This window comes from Harpia harpyja, chromosome 5 (assembly GCF_026419915.1).
Source record: "Harpia harpyja isolate bHarHar1 chromosome 5, bHarHar1 primary haplotype, whole genome shotgun sequence".
In the NCBI taxonomy this organism is placed as follows: Eukaryota; Metazoa; Chordata; class Aves; order Accipitriformes; family Accipitridae; genus Harpia; species Harpia harpyja.
The window spans coordinates 43190777-43207455 of NC_068944.1; the positions used below are offsets into that span (position 1 = coordinate 43190777).

Below are 16679 nucleotides of genomic sequence, written 5' to 3' on the forward strand. Positions count from 1 at the left end.
CACAGCAGGAAATACTGAGCTGGTACTGCCTGACCAAACAAGAGGCAATGACCTTTATTCTGCACTTTGCTGTGGTTGGACACACTGGACAAATACTGGGAAATCTGCCGTTAAAGTATGTGGGACTATTCAGGACTATTAATCTCCATTGCTAAAGAATGAGTCGACACAACTCCAGTGCATTTGAAAATGTTTGAAACTATTTAAAAATTCCCTTTCACTAAACCTATTATCTGTTTAAGATTATTTCAACATTAGTCAGTAACATTCTTTGAATAATAGACAAATGTCCATCTCCCTGGCAAAACTCACCTTGATCTGTATTATCATTTAGACTCCACCTGAAAACATCATTAATTTAAATAAGCAATAGAGACTGAAATAAAATTCCATTCATGCTTAACTCTCCAATGTGGTTTTGAAAAACCTTTCTTCTTTAGCCAGTCTTATGTTACATGCTGGATGGTCTTTGCTTTGACCACCTCATAAAAAAAGGCTCATAAATACTTTTCATGTGTTATTTAAACTAGCGGTACTCCCTGAGGCACCATGCTTTTATTTTTAAAAATCCTTTGTGTATTCCTAAAGCATTTCTAAACCAGTAGCAGAGGTAAATGTGTATTTTAACCCAGGAAAGCCATGTTCTGTCAATATTAGACCACAAATTTTCTTACTCCATGCTGATAAAATAAAACATCTCTAGCAACTTCCACCTGATTTATGTGCTTTCCTTCTAAAAATCATCAATTTCTGAGCATGAGTGAAAATAGCTGAAATGATTTTGCTTGACTAGTTGCTTTCCAAAACCAAAAATGCATTCCTAGTACGCTACCACAGGCACAAGCAACAGACCAAGAGCCTCTGCCCTTGCTGCTGCTTGGGAATGCTCTGAAGGAAGGAGGGGTGCATGACAGCAGCACCTGGGATGGGCGAGAGCTTGCCTGGAGAAGAGTGGGACTAGTACAGGTGTGGTGGGCAGTGGCCATAGGCACATAAAGCAGGTGGGTAGATGGGAATGCAAAATTTCACCTGATATAAGAGACATTTTGTTTTCCCCAGCTCACAAGTGTAGACGCCAGTAGAATTAAGTTCTACTGCAAGCAGAAGAACCGGGACTCACAAAGTATAGGAAACAAAAAATATACAGCAATATTGATGGAATATTACATTTAACAAAATCAAATGTAAAGTAGGATTTAAACCAAAATGATTAGAAACTACACAGGCAGAATAGGCATTAGACAATTGGATAAACGCAGATATTCCAGAAAATCTAGAGTGGTTCTTCCGTGTTCTAATTGTGCTCCACATTTATCCATCAACATGGAAAGAAAACCCCAACAAAACTCTTTTTGGCTCACAGCCTGAGCATATTCTTCTTGGCAATTTATAACAAGTGAGCTTCTTTGATCACAAATTAAGGCAGAAACAACATTGTCCTGAATGACACAGGTGTCCTCATCCCAGCCACCTTGAAAGACCCAGGCTGTGGTGCCCACGTGAATATGCTGACAATAAAACCAAGAGAGAGAAGGCAGGATTTCCAAGCTAAATCTTTTCCTTAGACACTGCTGCTGTGGCAGCATCTCCTTTGACACACGGAGGTCAGCTGGTAATAGGGGTAGCATCTTCCCTTTTGCTCATGGAGTTTGTAATCTCTGCCAGCACGTGACAGGCCTTTGAAGGTTCACGTTACTTTAATGGATAAATCCCTATTAAACAATTTTGCATCCTTCAGAAGAACCTGCAAAGCACTAGCTCTTGCTGAGAAACATCACTAAGACTCACTTACAGCTTTAGAAGTAGCTGACTTGCTAGATACTATATTTTAGAACAAATGTTACAGAAAACAGTTTACATATTATTTTTAATAGTTGTTTAACCAAATGGTTATATTTTCAAGACTTCCTTTCCATTTATCCTCACAGTTTTTAAAAAACAAATACTGAGGTAAACAAACTAATCAACTCCCCTGCTCCTTGCCCAGCCATCCCAATTACTGGGTAGCCAATCAGGCATGAAAAATATGACAAAGAAAAAGAGATTTACGAGGGATTGGGGATTATATTTAGTAAGGGAGAGAGAAAAGTGTCGTCAGAACTGGTCTAATAACACTGGAATTGAAGGAGTTATTTCTGTATAACTATTTCTTCCTTCCTCCCTCACACTCAGATCGTTCCCTTCAGACAAAAGCAAACCTTTTGCAACACCCTTACCATTTAGCTGGCGCAGTAGTTCTAGGATTCAGTTCCAGTTCAAATTTCATGAAATGTGAAAGGTTGCTGGGCTGTAATTATCTGGCACACACCTTGACAGTAGCCAACATGGGAGCCATGGCCAGGAGCAGAGGTGGAGTTACGAGCTTTGCTCGTAGGAGGATTTCTCCTCCAAATATCTTACCAAATTCAACAAGAGATGAGGTTCCTCCTTGCAAGGCCACCAGTCTTGAATTTAGAGGGGTGGGAGAGCAGGAAGTGTCATCTCCATATACTTTTGCTGTGTGGTCACCACGGATGACCATTTTCTCTACCTCTTATTGCACCCCACACACCACGTGGAAAGCCAGATCCAGGCCACAATGGCACCCTCTCAAGGGACACAGAAATTCAGCAGAAGGAGGAGGAGAAGAAGAAGGAGGTGGACTGTCTCACAAACATCAGGACATCTGGTTGATCCACTGGGACCTGTGGGGAGTAAAGAAAATAAAACAATTGAAATAGAAATAATACTACAATTAAAATGGAAATGTACATACAATAAAATACTGACATCACTGAAAACATTTGACATTTTTGTATATCGGAGAAGCACACAATGTTTCAAAAGTGTAATCATGCCAGTGTCCCAACAGCTATTTTGTGTTTGGTATTTTCTTTACTCAGAGGTAAGAGACATCAGATAGAGTAGGTAAGTCACTTAGTATGACTTTGGGAATCAGAGGATACAACCCAGCCATGCTGGATACTGGAGCTGCATCGGTCCTTGTTCTCTTTCCAATACACTACTGCTGACTCACAAAAGATATCAGCTCGAACTGGAAAACGTTATTTCCATGATGTGCGTTGGTTGGACAAAAATTGATAAGGATAGGGGCTTTTTGCTGCTGGCCATATTCATGCTTTGCTTTGCTATAGGACCTAGGGCAGTGTCCAGGGGATGCACATGTTGTACAACTCTGCACCGTGTTCAGTATTTTAGCTCTAGCTCTGAAGGTGCTAGAAGCCCTGCAAGTGCAGCAGAGGTGTGAGCAAAGACCACTGATTCAGCAGAGGGTCATACGTGGCTGCGTTGCAGTCGGATGAGCCCGGCTGCTCCTGCTGTGGAGCACTGCCTGCTCTCCCTTTCACTCCGGAAAGAGGTGGGTTAAGCCCCAGCCAAACTATTACAAGATATTTCAGCTAACATGGACTCTAAAATTAATCACAGGTGCTGGCATGGCATGCAACATGCTCTCTTAGCCAAATAATTTCTCCTAGCCTGACATCCTTTCTCCCAAACTGCTGCCTGTCTTTTAGTTTCAGGGAGATAAGTAATGATTGCTGTCTTTCCATCAGTTATGTTATTCAACAAAAACCCATTTATTTATTTTACTGCTTTTTATTTATTTTTTTTAAAGATCCAGAATGGTCGTTATCTACCAAGCATCCTCAACAACTCCTAAATGAATAGTAGAGTATTTGCAGACTGATGCAGTCAGCATCTGGCAAGCTGAAATGCTGTGGCAAAGTTGCAGAGACCACAAGCTAGGTTTGTGGGCAGAAGCTTTTACCATTATCCTATTTGGTTTTTTGGGTCTTTGGTTTTTTCAGCAGCTGTGCCAATTAGTGTTACTAAACCATGTTTCTTTAGGATTTACTGTCTGTGCTACAGAGTTGAGGATTTGGGGAGTTCTGGCAGAACAAAACATCAGTGCTGATGGATAAATAAAATGACACAGTTGCATGGGTTCAACTTTTGGCTGAGTGATTTCAAATCATAGCAGTGCCTTTCCATTTATATTTGTTTGCCTTCCTCTTTGCAGCAAAGAAAACTACAAACCACTGTAGGTTTACAAGAATATATAAGGATGTCAGAGTTGGTTATAGGCTGACCGCTAGGGCTCCATAGTTTATTTTTTATGGGCTATATCACTAACAGCATGCTTAATCTATGTTTTGGAGAACAAATGATTAATTTTATTTATACACTTATTGCAATTGGTTCCTCCTGGCATTGTTTAGACAGGCTTAAATTTTGCACACTGTTGTTACGAGTATTGTAATGAGTTTGAAACAAAGTCTTTCTTCTAGCCACAGACATAAATACATGGTATTTTGTTTATTTTACCCAGGCCACCTTTGGAAAACACTCAACATGAGGATGAAACAGAAAATTCTTTTACAAATGAAGATATAAAATGAATGAGACATGAGGATCTGACATGTGACTCAGTGACTTGAATTTAATAAACAGGAATCCAACCTGCATGGAAAAGCCAATATGCCATGACAACAAGCCACAGTTCTGCCATTTCACAGTTCACATTCTTGCAGCATTACTACACTGAGTGTGAATATAGGGAATTAATATTATGTAATACCAAAAGACCAAGGCCAATGGAGCTGAGGAATGTACTCTACAGATATATGAAATAGGGCTGTATACGGAATAGCTTGAACCTAGCCATGGCAGCACACTCCCTGCACTTGTGGTGTCGAGGCTGTGTATTGGGTTTGTGTGGCAAGGTTTTGGCAGCGGGGGGCTACAGGGGTGGCTTCTGTGAGAAGCTGCTAGAAGCTTCCCCCATGTCCGACAGAGCCAATGCCAGCCGGCTCCAAGTCGGACCCGCCGCTGGCCCAGGCCGAGCCCATCAGTGACAGTGGTAGCACCTCTGGGAGAACAGATTTAAGAAGGGGCTAAAGGTGCTGCACAACAGCAATTGCAGCTGGAGAGAGGAGTGGGAACATGTGAGAGAAACAACCCTGCAGACCCCAAGGTCAGTGAAGAACGAGGGGGAGGAGATGCTCAAGGCGCCAGAGCAGAGACTGCCCTGCAGCCCGTGGGGAAGACCATGGTGAGGCAGGCTGTCCCCCTGCAGCCCAGGGAGGTCCACGGTGGGGCAGATATCGACCTGCAGCCCATGGAGGACCCCATGCCGGAGCAGGAGGATGCCCGAAGGAGGCTGTGACACCATGGGAAGCCCATGCAGGAGCAGGCTCCTGGCAGGACCTGTGGATCTGTGTGGAGAGAGGAGCCCACGCTGGAGCGGGTTTTCTGGCAGGACTTGTGACCGCGTGGGGGACCCACGCTGGAGCAGTGTGCTCCTGAAGGACTGCACCCTGTGGAAGGGACCCACGCTGGAGCAGTTTGTGAAGAACCGCAGCCTGTGGGAAGGACCCACGTTGGAGAAGTTCATGGAGGACTGTCTCCCGTGGGAGGGACCCCACGCTGGAGCAGGGGAAGAGTGTGAGGAGTCCTGCCCCTGAGGAGGAGGAAGTGGCAGAGACAACGTGTGATGAACTGACCACAACCCCCATTCTCTGTCCCCCTGCACCGCTGGAGGGGAGGAGGTAGAGAAAATTGGGAGTGGAGTTGTGCCTGGGAAGAAGGGAGGGGTGGAGGGAAGGTTCTTTAAGATTTGGTTTTATTTCTCATTATTCTACTCTGATTTTGATTGGTAATAAATTAAATTAATTTTCCCCAGGTTGAGTCTGTTTTGCCCGTGATGCTAACTGGCGAGTGATCTCCCTGTCCTTATCTTGACCCAGGAGCCTTTTGTTATATTTTCTCTCCCCTGTCCAGCTGAGGAGGGGAGTGATAGAGCGGCTTTGGTGGGCACCTGGCGTCCAGCCAGGGTCAACCCATCGCAGGTTGATAATGAGTAAGGTGAGCATGGACCCATACCCTGCTGCCCTTGCTTCCTGACTCATTGTGCCACACGACTGATAGAAGGTGGTGGTGATTGGCAGCTAAAATACTGATTTCTGCATACATGTAGGTTCACAACAGAGTCTATCTGAAGATGGGTGGGAAGGACACATGGTGGCCCTCGGCCCATTTCGGAACTCCGCGTAGCCACACTGATACTAACTGTGCAACTGATGCTGGAAGTGAAATCCGAGTGACTGGGAATGGAAACACACTGGTTAGAGATCTCGGGCATACTTGTTGTAGGCGTTTAAGCATGTTCATGTACCAATTCAGCCACAAATGTACTGCATCTTAGTTAGCTTTTCTCAGTTACCCTCTTGTAGATTAAAAGCAATGTCATTTGGTTATTTAGGTGGATTAGTAAATCAAAGGGCCAAAAGCGATACCTCAATCTCTCTACAGAATTGTGGGAATAATTGGATTTAACCTCAGCCTGCAGCTGTCCTTCATTTTTGATTCAAAGTATGATTCAAGGGGGTCTACTTTCCATTTCCAGTTAGAAAGGAGTGGATTAAATTATTTTTTTCCATCTGTGAGAGCCAAAATCTCCCTATGCTTTATACCTCTGAATGAACACAAACCCCTGAATCTCACCTACAAGCCTAATAAAGTCTAATTAACAGACTGATTTGAAAGCAGCGTTCATAGCTCACCTTCAGATTTATGTTGCACAATGAAGCATTTACAATAGTCTATTATTCTTTTGCATAACAATTAGGTTATCATTTCAAATAAGATTTTTATTTCTACAAAATTATGGGTAATTAGTTTGTCATCTGGATAGTAAAACCATCTGTCCAGATGTATTCCCACCAGGAAACTGAGGGTTTAGAAATCCCATGTACTTCCACACTTTAGAACGATACCGCAAATATTCAGCAGAAAGCCACTGTCTAAGAATTAAACCGGTGTCTTGTGGAACAGACTCCTTCTGCCAGCATGTTTTCAAAATTACTAGAATGGTTTTAGTAACCTGACCAGAGACAACATAACCATTCAGAGTCCTGCCAGAGACCTACACAAGGTTTGAACATCAGTCTATATTTGGTACAGATGAAAGAGTAATTAGAAGCCTGTGGAAAATATTAGTATCTGAACTGTTAACTTTTCCTGCACATTTCAGGTACAGCATTCTCCATCTCAGAACAGAAGGAAATGTATTATATACTATTATGGAAGTATTAAATAGCCTCTGTCTCAGATGTCAATGTTTAAAACACTGGGGTATCATAGAATATGGAGGAGGACATTACACCTAGTAGGAAGAAGTTAAAATGGCAAGAACAGGGTCACAGAAGATAAGACAGGCAATGACAACACTGCACAGACAAATGTGGGAGAAAAGATGGCAAAAAAAAAAAAAAGGAGCATGAGGTCAGTATCTTCTCTCATCACCCAGCGGCCCAGCTCAGGACTTGGACTGCTCAGCAGGAAAGAGGAAATAACATCAAACCACATTCCCAAGCATAACAAGGTTCAAGAACCAAATAAAAGTCTTCAGAAAAAGCTCTGGCTCAGGGTTGCCATAGCAATCATCAGGTTTGTCTCACTTCTATTCCTAGTGGAAAAAAAGAGCAAATATTAAGCAAAAATGCCAAAAAGCTTTCAGGGTCTGCTACAGTTACAGATCTACGCAGATGCCCATAACTTTTATAGAAACCAATGGGTGACCCAATGTCTGGGATTTGTAATAGACAGTTTACATTCAGGTTTTGATAGAAATTTAGTCTTTGACTTCAATGGAAGTAAATTTATAGCCACCATAAATAAATTCCAATTCTGCTAATCTGTAAGAAAGAAAATCACAAAAAATAGTTCAGAAACTGAACTTCTCAGCTGTCATTTAACACACAAATATATCAGCCTGTTGCCGATGTTAGGCAAGAACAGGCAATGGTAACAAAAGCACCTTCAGTCCCAAGAAGATACTAACATTGACTTTGTTACCTGCTGTGCGCATCCATCTCCTGGTTTGGGTCTTCTGCAGGGAAATGCCCGAAGACCCTCAGCAAATTCCTCAGACCTGCTGATTCACACAGCAACTGGAACAATGGGGACAGGAATCAGGTGGCATAAGAGTAAGTATTTGAGAAATGCTGGACCAAAAGATTACAGAAGGACGGATTTCAGTCAGACTGTAAGAACACAAAAAAGGATTTCTAACATTCACAAGAACTGATTTTTTTTCCACACAATGGCCATTTAAAAGGGATATTGCAACCTTGATTACTCCTGTTTTCATTTTATTTTGTTGAACTTTCCTTGTCTTCTAGAAAACTAAGTATACAGTTTAGGGGTTTTTTTTTTCAACTCTTGTTCAAATACTTTCTGTCTTAAAACAAAAGAGCTCCCGGAAGGCTGTTACTGGGGATAAATCTGGGCCTTTAAAATTGAATTTCAAACTCTCATTTTATAAGTAGATATCAGGAGCAGTCCTAGAGGATTTACCTGCTATGTAGTGGAGATATTACTGGACTAACCTCATGTGACCCCGAATTAATGACAAGTACCAAATGGCATGTAAGTAGACCTCTGATATCTATGACAGAGATGCTCTACTGAATGTTTAGTGAGTCACATATAAATAATGACTGTATAGACAGATTTAGGAGCTGGAACATGAATTTAATGCAAGGTTACTAATCCCTTCTGGAATTACAGCATTTATTGGGGTAAAAAGGAATGTCATGATTGTGTTTCTATTCAGTTGTCCATCTTTGTACCAAGAACTGCATTTGTTTACTCTGGAGAGGAGGGAAAACAGGTATCGTTGCTCCCCCCTGCTGAATCCGTTTCAGTCCACCCAACAGCTTTTGCTGAGGAGAGCAAAGGGCATGACTGTAATTCGGCAGTGTGAGCACTCACCTCAGAGGTAGGAGCCCTGAGCTAAGTGCCACCTCCCAGGACCTTCTGGTTTTTGCATTAAGCAGGTATACAGAGGCAAAGCGTTCTTGCTCTGCAAACACCATCCTTGTGTGCTTCTCTGAGAGCCTGCGTGCGTGCTTGCTCCCTCTTTCCTGTCTTCTTCTGCTCCCACAAAAATCGTCAGACTCTCTGAGAATATTAACAGCAGGCAGCCTCCCAAGAGCAAAACACATAGATCTGGACAGGGTCGAAAGTGGACTTGGATTAAAAAGTCACCTGTATCCTGTGTGAGTGGTCACTAATCACTACGCTTCTGCAGAGAGGGTGAGCAGTGGGAGCCATGTAGGACACAGGGCACCTCCCGTGCTCCTGCATGGGAAAGGGCTCCCAGCTGTCAGTCAAGGGGTGAGATGCGGTGCCCAAGCTCCCGGTGAGGGCAGGATGTCGTGCACAGCTCCAGTGCCAGTAGCTGGCTTCAGCAGCTCCTCACCAATTCTCCCAGCTCTCTCCACGGACAGCATGCACGACCAGCTGAAGCTCTGGATGCCCTGTTGGTGGCCAGCCACAGGAACACTTAGCTTTGCTGAGCCGGAGCGTTTTTCGGGCCAGGGCCCTAACAACATGCCTGGGTCATTCTGTGGCAGAGGCGAGAAATGAAATTTGCTTTCCTAAATGTAAAGCTAATTCCCTCCATGCCGGACAACTCATCATTCTTCCCCACTCCTTGCTTTGGATTATTTCCCCCCAGATTTATTATCCCACATTTTTCAAATCAAATTACATTTTGTCTTTCTCTTTCTAACCACTCTCCACCTCCTCTGCATTATATCTCCTGTCTCTGCAGTCCCAGCTACTCAGTTTAATGCAATCTCTAGATCTCACCTCACTTCCATGTCAAATCTGACATGAGTTGGCAATGAAGAAAATGAAGTAGAGTGAGGCTTCCTTTGCAAACGCTTCAATTCCCACTTTGGAAAATAATGCTGCATCTATACATAAGACTGGAAATAGCACAGTGTCAAAGGCCAGCCCCTCAGGGAGCACGAGACAGCAGTCCATGCAAAATACTTCAAAGAGTGGGTGAGAAACAAAACCCAAACCACAAATACCTCTTCCCAGCAAAAAACTGCCAGTGGCGGTGAAGCAATGGAAAGGGCAGATTGCTAATAACGTACTTACTTGTGCCTTGGGCTAACTTCCACAAGGTGTTAGTTGGCAACATCATGTGGCTTCCATGAGAGCTGGCAGAGCTGTATTTTCCTTTGGATAAATGCAAATCTTTTGTTTTCCTTCTGCTGTTATTCTAACACCATTAGCAGGAACTAATAGCCACTTAAAAACGAGAAATGGCAATTTCTGGTAGAAGTAGAATATTAGTACAAAATGAAAAATATATTTTTACCCAATGTATCAGAATGTGAAAGTTTATTTGTACTCACACAAAATGAAATGCTGACAAACAGTTATAAAGACAGATGATTTGAGTAGTCAAATGTAAGAGTTTTATTTTTCTCTCATATCTCTGCTGGAGAATGAGAGTAAGAGGCATTTTCTGTTGCAAACCATTTGCTTTAAAGTCAGTTAGGCAACAGGCTCAATGAGACACCGTTTTAATTCTGCTGTCATAACCATGTGTGTGTGTGTGGCCTTCCTGGCACACGAAGAGAGGCTGTGCCCCAGCTGTGCAGAGGTAATGGGGACAGGGCAAGAGGTTCAGGAGGAGCCAGACAAGGGACTGCAACCAGCCTCCTCTTCATTTACACCATCCTGATCCAAGGCTCGTACTGAGTTACAGCACGCTGTTGTCCTCATTGCTGTGGCCAAGCTGGCCATCCACACCATGAAGCTGGTGGGATAGAGTAGCCAAGAGACTGTGAGGCCTCTCACTAGTCCCTTGTCCTACCACATCCCTGGGCAGAGCATTGGGCAGCTGCTGGGAGGCTGTCTGGGAGTGCTGGGTGCTCCCCTCAGTGACCCTGCCTGGTTACCTACAGACCCTCTTTGGAGCCTTGCAACCCTCACACCTCTCCCTTTTTGTTTTTTTCAACCTGGGAGCTGACTGTTTTCCCCTGCATTCTCCCAGCCCTTTGCCTGCACAAGAGAGCTGGATGGTTTTGTTAGAGCCAGTCCCTGGCTAAAAGGAGAATGACAAAAGCGGCAGCTGTGCAGCCTTGCCATTGACGGAGAACAGAGGAAGATTGGTGCAGGACTGTGCCTCTCCCTTGGCATGTGACACAAAGCAATATGTCTCTTGACACCCATCCTCTACTCATGTTGCAGGGCAGAATGCAAGAATCATAACACTGAGAGAAGCAGAAATGTGAAGGAAAAGGCAAAAGAGAATTTCTAACAATATTTTATTGGCTTGCATTGCAAGCATTTTTGAGGCAAAGATACCACTCACTGAGCATGCTTTCCAGTCATGAAAGACATAAATAATAATAATTACTATTATTAATTTCACTTCTTGGCACTACCTTAAAGTTACATAGCTCTAATGATTTTGATGCATTTTATTCTTAGAACTAAAGCTATTACAGCTGAACATTGTTATCAGTGAGCATCTAAGAAATAGAAACTTCAAGCAGTAGTGACATGTTCTAAAAAGCATACCCCAAGCTCATGAGCTGCCTACATCATAACATGATGCCCTTCACTCTACAGGAACCCCTGCTTTCTTACAAGATCTTGATTTAAGTAGGGTCTTCATATGAAGTTCCTTAAAAAATAATTTTCTGAGCATTGAGAAGCTCAGAAAAGAAAGCCACTGACTTCAGAGGGGATTTAAGTGCCTACTGCACTGGACTAATTCCCAGCATCATTGGTGCTGTGCTCAAAACATACAGACATAATGTAACTCTGAGCATCCAACTTCCATGGCAGTGGCATATACAAACGAGCAGGTTGTTGGTTGGTCTTGGTTTTGCTTCCATTTGCTAGGTTGTCAGGTTTAAAAGAAAGGGATGGAAATATAAACAAAAAGCTCAATTTCATCTTTACATTATAAGCAAAAGTTTGTAAAGCTGTAATTGTGATTTGCCACTGGAAACTCAATGCTCTAATGGATTACAGCAGAATAATATATGGCATCTGGCTTCTTTTGCCTCAAAAACATCAACAGTACTGTACATATAATCATTTTAAGATGCAAAAGTTTAAAATAAATGAGGGACCTGAGGCAACATTTTTTAGTATGACTATGTATATTCATGTATCAAAGGATTCACAGTGATTCACAGTGTAGCGTATTTAGGCTACATAGCCTCCATCAGTAATGTCAGATAATGTATAGCTACAGGCCTGCCAGGGTTCTGGAAGCAAACGTTTGGAGCTAAGCAACACTTGCAATTTCTTGTTCTTGGTTTAAGACTAAGCTGCGATCAGAAGCAATGATGAAAGAGGATGTCTTCAAAACATTGTGATCATCCACCAGCCTAAACACCAAAACCTCCACAATTTGTTCAATGGAACAGTCAGTGCATTTTCACGGTTAGTGCAGGAGCACACCTGAGCACTGCATTCAGTGCATCACAGGGAGGAGATAGATTTAGAAGTGGCTGTTTAAAGTGTGGCCAGCTGGCAAGGGAATTCCAGTCTCCAAAAGACCTCTATTCTAGTAATCACAAGAAACAGCAAACCTCAGAGACTTTGTTTATCATTTGCATAAGCAAATTGCAAAACCTCATGGAATTACTGTCACTATGCTTGTTCCAGTGTTCTACTGTTTGAAACAATTTGTTCAATTTTTCTGTAACAGGGAAAACTCCGCTTTGAGCCTTCTGAGGGGAAACCACTTCTGAGGGAAGACAATTTCTGGTACCTGGCAGCATCATGGAACTGAGTCCTTCACACATAGCGGGACTGGAGATCTTGCAATAAGCACTGCCAAAGAACAAGCTACGCTGCAGCAAAACCAAAGAAAACATTTGTTGGAGGAAAGGCCAAAGTGTGGAAGATACAAGAAAGGGAAGGTGTTTGGCACATGGAATTTGATAATACTACAGCTTGGTTTGTTGCCCACAACCTTTTATTCAGGTTATTTTCTTCTTCCACAGGACCAAGGGAGATGCTAAAAGCTAGATACAGAAAGAATTCAAGTTACCCAAAGTGAGAGTTAGGCAGACTCTACAATGAAACTGTCATCCTGTTCCTTACCTAAAATTATCAGATACTGAGGTTTGTAAAGTTAAGAGTAATGTGCATTTAGTTGTTTCACCTCTTTGTATGTATCCACTCTTGCTTCCCGGCTCACTCCTAGGGCCATCAGAGAGCTGGAAAGTAGACATTCCTTCCCCTAAATCTCCTAAGGACCTGACTTGCCAGGCACTTCCAGCACCTCAGACATCATTAGGATCAAGTTGCTCAGAAACCATGGCAGACATCAGTTAATTCTATGCAATGCACTCCTTTTGGTCACTACTGCTATAACAGGACAATTAGTTCAAAAAGAAGTTATGCTGACTTAACCCCTTTTCTCTCTGAGAAGGCACAAACCCATGCTTGACTAAGACATGCCTTTTTTGGCTTGCGACACTGTCGCCCAGTAACACCATTGTGTTGACACCACAATGCAGCGACAAAACTCGGGTCTCACTAGACCAGAAAGTGAGCACAAGTGCTCACTAGCCACCATTCAAGGCTCTCACTCATGGGCAGAGAAGCAAAGAGGGCTCTTCACCAGCCACTGAAAAAATCATACATGGTTCATGGACACAGTTTCTCCTCCGGGCTGATCTTGCTTTTCCCATCAGTGCAGCCATACTCACTCTTTGGCTCACTGACTTCTTTTCTGCAGTCTTTGGCTCAACTAATCCCTTTGTGCAGGGTGGCACATCAGTACCAGGAGAAGCAGAGGATGTTTCTTGGGCAGATTAGTCCAAAAGTCGTTAATTAGGATAAACTTGTGGAAGGCGAGATGTGGGTTTGGGCATGCTCCTCCACCTCCTTAGAAGATAGACTCAGACCCACACCCTGCACCAATACTTCATGGGTCTACAATAAAGCATCTGCTATAAAATGGTGGTCACTGCCACTCTTCCCCTGATTTAAAGGGTGGCCGTGCTCAGTGCTTGTAAAAGAGAAATACCAGTCCTGAAATCCCAGAGATGTTCAGGCCTGTAGATCCTTAGAGGACGGGAGACTTGCTGTAGCCCTGAGTGAGATGTCTGAATGATGGACTCATCCATTCAGCACATGGATTGCTTTGGATGACATTCAGAGACACCGCAGCACCTAACGTTCAGACATTTACTTCTATGAGTCACTTTTAGGCACACATTTCCAGGACACCATGCACCAAGTCCCTATTCTGCACTGACCTTCTCTAGCTCCTGCTGATAAGCAAAAAACCTGCTGTCCATCTAATGGAGCCTTTTGTAAACTAGATGCAAATACTTTTTTTATCCTATTTAACGTCCCAGTTGGGCACAAGCAAGTGAACAACTTCTGCCATGGGACAGCAAAGAGATGACAGATGTCTCCTTGTTCCCGACCTAGAGGGCAGAAATATCATAGACTTGCATACAAGACAATTGTTTAATACGTTCACAAATCAATTTTATTAATTTAAAACAAAATTAATGAAGAAAAATTCTGTACACAATTGTGGACACAACACACTTTTTGTACAATAAGGCCCAGATAAACTTTTTTTTCAGTCCGCGAGTGACTAAAAATTGAAGAGAGCCAAAAAAAAAAAAAAAAAAGACAACCAACCCCCCCATCACTGTCTACTTCGCTTGAGGAAAAAAAAAAGGCTAATTATAGTCTCAATTCTAAAAACTACACACGATGTGCTTTATGTACGTATGCGAGTACTGTGTGAATTCCAGCACTCATACTGGGTAAAGTAAAGCACATGTGCAAGTCTTGGTAGGATAAAAACCTCTCTGTTGGTAATAAAGCAATCCACAAACATTGAATTCTAGCAGCAATATGATTCCTCCAATAGAGAAGGGTGTTGTTTTGTAGCTACGTTGGTGCTTTGTAGCTTTGCAGGTAGCTGTTTCAAGGCTGGTGTTTTTAGCAAAAGAAAACAAGAAGAAAAGCTGGAGAATGAACCAACAAAGCCGAGGCTTCTTTCTAATGAGAGATTTAAATTGGGCAAAGGGATTTGGTACAATTCAAGCTGAAAAGTCAGACTAACAGTTTATCTGACCAAGTAGCTCATGGCCTTCAAGATTAGAAAAGTCACAAGTCACAGAAAGACACAGTCTAGGTTTGTCCTGTAAATGGGTATAGACAAAAGCAAATTTTAACTCCTTGGCGATAACTATTTCAGTATTTCCATTGCCGGCAATGGATGTTATGTCTTAGGAAAATCTGACTCCTGGTGGAAGAGGATTAAAAAACTTAAATGTATATGAGTATTCATGTTCAATTTCTCCAAAATATTCTCATTTCTAATTTCTGAAAATAACAATGATGATAGTTTCCTTCATTTTTGCATGAGACAAAAACTATTCAGTACCAAGATTCCAATTTAAGTCATGTCTTAAAATATATTTGTGTTCTTTCTCTATTTCTTTATGGAATGAATCTCTTAATTAATTTCTCAATACTCTAAAAAAGGGTTAATATGTTAACTTTAAAAGAGGAAACAGAAGACAGCAAAGCACTCCTTTTCAGTTGTGTTTTATCTGCATTTCCTTTGGGGGGGGGGGAAGAAATCAATCTTTTCATAATCAGAATAAGTGAGAGAAGATAAAGGTAGAGAAACAGCTGAGAAGAACAAAACCCAGTTCCTATTGACACTTGACATCCATGCTTTTGGTCTTGACAAATTTATCTAAAAAAATCCATTATCTACATATTTATATCCAACGCATTGATAAGGCACTGCACAACAGTCTTGTGCACACGTGGCCTCACTCTTCACCAACAAGGCATTACTATCTTTCAATAGCATTTACCTTAACAATATGTAAAAGAATCATTCATTATTACAAATTTACACAAAAAATTCTTCCTGTACATGATTGTCTCAGTGATGTACCTATTAGTTTAAATTAGACATATTTTAAACTACTCTGTAATGTGCTAAAATCAAAAGTAGTTGCTGTACCATAAGGCAAAGGCTTATAATAGCCTTTAATCCTATTTTACATATCCTCAGTTATATGATGTCAAAATATAGTCTGTTCATAAATAAGTAAAGATGTACAGAGTACCCTGGGTATGAGAAACCAAAAAGTAAACCTTCTTTACAAGAAAATTACTCCACTGGTATTTTGAAAAATCTCAGTCTTCATTGTGCAATCAAGTTTGCTGTGTTGAAGAAACGGTGTGTGTCACATTGAAGAGTCTAAAAACTACAAAGCATTTGCAGGTCCTTTTTTTTCTTCACAGGTATGAACCTTTTATTTCTTTTTCTTTTTTCCTTCTCTATTTCTTTTTGGTAGCAAATACGGTAAAGATGAGTTGTTCAAACATTCGCATGGCTTATTTTCGTTGGACTCGCAGTACCAGAGTCAACAGCTGTTCTGAAGAAAAAGACATGCTCCTCCGTTTACTGAAAGGGCAAGGGTTAAGACCAATTGCAGCTGTACGTCAACATGTTGAAATCACAAAGTTCTGTAGTCCAATGCTGACACAAGACACAGGCATCCCGTCCACGGGCAGAAGGAGGCTCTGAGGTTTCAAAGTGCTGCTGAGCTGCTACAAGTACTCTAGTTCCAAGGCATGGTGAAGGGCCATAAGGTCAGAGTGGCTCGAGATCCTCCAAAATGGCATAGCGTGCTGTGAACAGCACAGACAACATGTAAAAATAACCCCAAGCATTCTGGCATTTAGACCCACCCATTGTCTTTCGCAAGGATAAGGGAGCACTGCAAGGAGAGGAAAATTGCTCTTAAAACCTCGAACCCTTCACGTTTATCTCTGGTTTCTCTGACCCACCCCCTCAG

The 16679-nt window shown here is 42.2% G+C and overlaps 1 protein-coding gene across 16 annotated transcripts in view; it reads right to left on the reverse strand.

Annotated features, from left to right (window-relative positions):
* Nucleotides 1–14294: 14294 nt before the first annotated feature.
* EYA1 (EYA transcriptional coactivator and phosphatase 1) overlaps nt 14295–16679 on the reverse strand; it is a 167175-nt gene continuing 164790 nt past the window's right edge. For 9 of the 16 annotated variants that reach the window (XM_052787909.1, XM_052787908.1, XM_052787901.1 and 6 more), the window contains one exon: nt 14297–16512. In XM_052787909.1, coding sequence (XP_052643869.1) covers nt 16432–16512 — 81 coding nt within the window. In that variant the 3' untranslated portion in view covers nt 14297–16431. Of the gene's footprint in view, nt 16513–16679 lie in introns of all 16 variants that reach the window. The other 7 variants (XM_052787898.1, XM_052787902.1, XM_052787895.1 and 4 more) reach the window with 2 other exon arrangements.